A 6,044-nucleotide genomic window follows, 5' to 3' on the forward strand; every position below is an offset into this window, starting at 1 on the left:
AAAAACTCTTCAAACCACTTATTGTTGCGCGGAGCAGCACACGCACAACACTTTCCCTCTCGCATCAGTTTGTTTTTTGAAAGACTTCAGACTACAAAACCTCTGCGCGTGTGCTGCGTGGCGCAACAGTTGACTTGCCTCTTCTAACCTCTTCAACTTTCATTTTTTCTAAGTGTTTTTTTAAGAATTTTTGTATAACTTATTTTCTTAAATTTTTTTTTTAAACTTTGATTTTCTTAAACTTTTATTTACGGATGTGATACAATTTATTTTTATAGTTTCCACAATTTTTTTTAACTTGATTTTCTTAATTTTTTTTACCGTTTCTATTAATAATATTTTCAATTTCAGTTGCATCTTTTTTAACGTGTGTAATTTTTTACGAACTTTGTAGACATCGTTTGCAATATTTTCTTAATTTTTTTATTATTTTCTTTTTTAATGTTTTTTAAAATTAGTTTTTTTGTAGAATAAAACTATTAGCTTCTTTTATATTTTTTTAAGTTTTTTTTTAAAAAAAAGTTTTATATTTTTGTTTTTTACATGTTCTTTTTATTATTATTTTCATGTTTTAAGACTAAAATTATTAAATTTTGGTGTTGAGAACTATTTTCAGTTTATAAAATTACTTTATTTAAATTTCAGTTTACTGCAGCAGTCTGCAGATATTAAAAAACAAACATGCTTCTTATTATAGGCTGCAGCCGTTTGTTCCACCTCTTCTACTACAGAGGATTGCAGAGATGGTCCGCAGACTTCACGAATTTTCGCTTCGAAAAAACAAACAACACCTGAGTCTTTCTATTACAATGAGAAGTAAAAAAGAGAGGGACTACCAAACACAGTCTTGACAAGAGTACGTTTTCCCCCTAAAGGACTAGGTGTTTGCATTCCAACTTGATAACTTTAAATTAAATTTATCAACCATTAGTATCCAATTTGCAGCAAGTTTTATATTAGCTCCAATGGGAAACCCAAGATAAATAGAAAGGAAGCTTGCAGGCTCACACCAAAGGGGACTGGACATCACCTATAAAAAAAGAGATGAATTTTGTTAGGTATGATTTAAGGCGATAATTTTATATATAATTAATATTTTTATATATATTTTCTATTATTATTGATAATATAAAAATGATTTAAAGCCACAATTTGTTAGGAAGTAGGAAGATATTCGGTTAATCTATAATGCACATTTTTATTGAAAATAATTGTTGTAATTTGTAAACAATTTATTCTAAACTTGTTTAATTTTATTACATATTATATTCTAAAATATTATACATGAACCCAATAGGTGAGTATTTAATTAATTTTGCAAATTGCAAGAGAAGCTACAAAGTGACATTCGAAGGGGATTGTTTGTAGTACCGATGCAAAAGACGTGGCTACTCACTACTCACTAGACTTCCTTTTGCCGCTTTACATCGATCAATCCACGGCTGCCGGTACTACTCGCCGGCGACGCATCGGACCCTTCACCTTTATAACAGGGGCACACGTTTCTTCTCTTCCATTCCATCACCTCTCTCTCTCTCTCTCTCTCTCTCTCTCTCTCTCAGAGATTAATGCGCATCATTACTGATCACAACCCTTTTTCATAATAACCTGTCACACCATCTTCCCAAAATTTCTGCCGACTGTGCGTGCTACTGTGTGTTCATATTCACGAATATTAGTCGGCGGCAAACGTGCGTTTCGCCGTCTGTGTTTGCTTTTGTTTACAACAACAGATTCTCTGTCTGAAACTATTTGTACACATATATATGCCCTAGAATCACGCCATTAATGGTTGTGTAACGAGTGTATATTTTTCCTCTTTACGCACGAAACACACTTCGGTATTTATATGGAAACGCTCGTAACTCTGTTTTTCGTGTTCATTTCGCGTTTCTAGCTCGTCAAGTGAATCGAAATTGAGTTATTCGACTGTGAATTGGAGTCGTTTAAGTAACCAATTTTGTAGGAAAAATCTGTGATCGTGAAAACATATTTGAATATGTTGACGTGTATTGCTTGTACGAAGCAGCTAAATGGTGGATCTCTACACGAACAGGAAGAAGGAGACTCCGTTTCTACACCTAGAACCAAGCAAGCCGTTAAAACCCTCACATCTCAAGTAAGAATTACGATTCTTCTGTTTCTCGTTTCCTGACAAATGCTGTCATTCGATCGTTTAATGCAAGTAGTTCTGATCATAAAATGAAACACATCGATTACAGATCAAGGATATTGCGTTAAAGGCTTCAGGAGCATACAAAAACTGCAAGCCTTGCTCCGGATCTTCTAACAACAACCCGACCCGTCGGGGTTATGCGGACTCCGAAGCCGGTTTATCGTCCGGTAGGTTTTTTTGCGGGTACCAAAGAGCCGGCACCGGCAATTCGACACCCAAGGTTTGGGGTAAGGAAATGGAAGCGAGATTAAAGGGGCTTTCGAGTGGTTCGAGCACTCCGGCGTCGGTGAGTGGCCGGACTGAGTCGGTTGTGTTTATGGAGGAAGATGAGCTTAAAGAATGGGTTGCTCAGGTGGAACCAGGTGTTCTCATCACTTTCGTTTCCTTGCCTCATGGTGGCAACGATCTGAAACGTATTCGCTTCAGGTTTGCATTCTAAATTTCTAATCCGATTTACCGATTTATGCAATTTGTTATGTGCCTTATTTTACCATATTTCACATCGTTACACAAATGAACACAAAACTTTAATTCCTACTTCCTTGCGATTTTCATGGGACATAGTGAGTAGTTGCTAACAGATAGATTGTATAAAAATCTAAAAATAGTCAATGACATATTTCCAGATGCTTTGTGGACTTGTGGGTCCGATATGCTCATAAATAACCGCAAATTTTTGGAATCAAATTGAATTATATTATATCTCTCAACTAATTTATTAAATGGATCATTGCCAAGAATCTCTTGAATGGGGTCCGGGTATTTGAAATTCGATCCACCATTTCAATGTTCTTGATTGATTCTTTACTTATACTTATTACCCGTAAACGAATGGTCCACATGATTTCATTCCACCCAAAAATATATTGTATGTTGTTTTCCTTTCTGCATCACATGTTATGCCCCTTGCTTTATTATACATAAAGAGTATAAATATAACTTTTAATGTTCTATTATAATTACCATTTACCAATGTCACTTTCAATCGTATTTTATTGTGTATTATTGTTATTATTAGTCGTGAAATGTTCAACAAATGGCAAGCACAAAGATGGTGGTCCGAAAACTGTGAGAAAATTATGGAGTTGTACAATGTACAACGCTTTAATCAACAAGGAGTACCACTACCATCTCCCCCAAGATCTGAAGACGAGGTTAATTACCTTTCTTATTTTTTTGTCAGTATTTATATATATCTGACATGATATCAGAGCAAGCTTGAACACATCTGATTTTGATGTTTTCAGAGTTCAAGAACCGAGTCTATTGAGAACAGTCCGGTAACGCCGCCACTTAGCAAGGAGCATCCGCCTCGAAACTTGTTTCAGGGCTCAAAAACCGAGACATCGTCAGTAGATGTTTCCGCTAAAACTAGTTCAACACGAGAGGCTGATCAATCTGAAGAGATTTCTTTGAGCAATGCGAGTGATTTGGAAACAGAATGGGTGGAGCAAGATGAACCAGGTGTTTATATTACAATTAGAACACTTCCAAGTGGGCCCCGGGAGCTTAGGCGGGTCCGATTCAGGTAGGGATTGAAATTTCTTCACTTTTGTTCCCAGTGATTTTGATTTTTGTGAATTATTATTAATTATTTTTTGATGTAACAGTCGTGAACGGTTTGGGGAAGTGCATGCGAGAATGTGGTGGGAAAAGAATAGAGCAAGGATACAACAACAGTATCTGTGAGTTTGAATGTTGGGAATAGTTTATATATATCTATCTATTTTGTTATGCAAAAGTGGTGAAAGGCTAGAAGGCCATTTTGCAGTTGAATATGAAGACCTTTGTATGTCTATATAAGCTTCATATTTTATTCTATCTTTTTTATTTCTAAAAGGTAATCGAGTAGGGAAGGGTTATATATAGAAATGTAAATGAGCTATCGAGCGGTTTGTGTTCGAGCTCAATCAATTTGAAGCTTACGGTAACATGTGAGTTCAAGTTTATTCATATAATATGCTGACTTGAGTTCTTATTGAGAAGTCTTTTGTATTTGTTATAATTTTGGGTTGAGTTCGAATCAAGTTGTTTTATTGAAGATAGATTTTTAGGCTATAAGGAAATGCATCACACGGGAATTGTGTCACCTCAAACAACACATATTCCACCTCACCAAAAATATTAAAAAGGTATCAAGTCACTAATATAAGGAAATGGTGTTTATATGATAGACAAGAAGTGAGAGAGAGGGGAAAAAAGAAATCAGCTGGGAAGAACCAAAAATATTATGAAGATATCAAGTCACAAATACAAGGGCTTGTTTGGTTGGCAGGATTGAAATGAAATTCGAGGGAAAATGATTCCAATTCCCTGCGTTTGGTTCAACTTTTAGAGAAGGAAAGGGATTCCTAAATGAGAAAACATTCCCTCAATGGAGGGAAAATACTTTCCTTCACCAACATGATGGAATCAATTCCTTGTTAACATGGAAAGTTAAAATTTACCGTTATACCCACCAAACCATTCTAATCTTCTTCTCCAAACCACTCGTCTTCTGCAATCTTCCACCAGGTGGTTGTCTTCTCCAATCTTCCGCCAGGTTAGTGAATCGATGCCGTTATCTCTCACTCTCGCTATCTTTCACTGTGAAAATCGAGGGGTTTGTTAAACTCGATTTCTCTTCCGTTTTCTCAACCTCGTCTCCTGAAAATTGATTTATTGATAAGCAAATCAATTTATGTTAATCAAATATTGTTAAAATTGTTGTTGCTGTCTATATTTTCTTGTTTACAATTTGTTGTTAAAATCAAAATCAATGTTCATGTTTATAAATTTCCGGTAATCGAATACACTGTGAAAATCGTTTATTAAATGAGTTGATTGTGTTGTTTACATACTGTTTTTTTCTTGTTAAGAACAACAAGTTCTTCCTGTTCTTGCTAGAAATCAATATCTTTTTTTTTGCTTGTTTGCTTTTTTAGAAACAACAATATCTTTAAAAATTGATTATGTGGTTTTAGATATACTTGCTGGAAATTACATTACACCTTCAATACGATATGATTTTGTATGAACATGATAAATTCATATGATTAAGCAAAATAGACAAAATGGCAGTTCAGTCATTTTTCATGAATTCCAATTCCATTTCCTGCAAACCAAACAGGATCTGGAATTAATTCCAATTCCTTTTTCTACCAACCAAACAGCACATAGAATTGGATTCAAATTCCTGACAGATTCATTTTCCAATTCCAATTCCAATTCCTTCAGCAACATTCCGCGAACCAAACAACACCTAAGGAAATGGTCTTTATATCATTAAACCATCCGTTATACCCACCATTAACTATTAGGCCTTTCGGTATACGTGCAATGCGGTTGCTCGTGGTTGAGGTGGGCCACGACCACGACCGTGCACACAATCCCGACCGGCCGTGGTCGATCGTGGTCGTTATGGTCTGTGTTTCCGACGACGAAATGAAACGCCCAATCAAATCGATTTCCTTTCTTTTGACCGTTCAACGTTCAATTTGTTAATTTTAATTTTTTTTTCAAAAACTTAATACCTATATAAATCTAATAAAATCCTCACATTTCATCACATTTTACTCTCATTTTAAACCAAAAAACACATGGAGGATTTGGAAGTGTTAAATTTTTTTGACTCGGATGATGACTGGGAATTCATTTCGACCTTCTTCAATATTATGCAACACATTCACGATGAAGAAAGTTCGAATGTTGCTCGTACAAGGACGGTCGTCAATCGCGATCCTCAAGCCGCACACGACTTATTGATATGTGATTACTTCGCCAATAACTGTCTTTACAATGATGATGCATTCGAACGTCGTTTCCATCTACATAAGACGATATTTTTACGTATTAGTAATGTTTTAGAAGCCCGTTATGATTTTTTCAA

At 35.4% G+C, this 6,044-nt stretch overlaps 1 protein-coding gene across 1 annotated transcript; it reads left to right on the top strand.

The window, feature by feature from the left end:
- Positions 1 to 1,337: 1,337 nt before the first annotated feature.
- Positions 1,338 to 4,161, top strand: LOC145145220 (protein Brevis radix-like 3). The gene is made up of 5 exons (XM_079074921.1): positions 1,338 to 2,119; positions 2,223 to 2,602; positions 3,195 to 3,330; positions 3,424 to 3,704; positions 3,787 to 4,161. The coding sequence occupies exons 1-5, from the start codon at positions 2,000 to 2,002 to the stop codon at positions 3,863 to 3,865; spliced, it is 996 nt and encodes a 331-aa protein (XP_078931047.1). The 5' UTR covers positions 1,338 to 1,999; the 3' UTR covers positions 3,866 to 4,161.
- Positions 4,162 to 6,044: the final 1,883 nt, after the last annotated feature.

Source organism: Lactuca virosa, chromosome 1 (genome assembly GCF_052849685.1).
Source record: "Lactuca virosa cultivar CGN04683 chromosome 1, Lactuca_virosa_CGN04683_v6, whole genome shotgun sequence".
In the NCBI taxonomy this organism is placed as follows: Eukaryota; Viridiplantae; Streptophyta; class Magnoliopsida; order Asterales; family Asteraceae; genus Lactuca; species Lactuca virosa.

Excerpts from the sequence above, each read along its gene's own strand:
- LOC145145220 (XM_079074921.1), top strand. The coding sequence starts at position 2,000 with ATGTTGACGTGTATTGCTTGTACGAAGCAGCTAAATGGTGGATCTCTA. Across the intron at positions 2,120-2,222 it reads TTAAAACCCTCACATCTCAA|ATCAAGGATATTGCGTTAAA; the intron begins GTAAGAATTACG and ends CATCGATTACAG. Across the intron at positions 3,705-3,786 it reads CTTAGGCGGGTCCGATTCAG|TCGTGAACGGTTTGGGGAAG; the intron begins GTAGGGATTGAA and ends TTGATGTAACAG.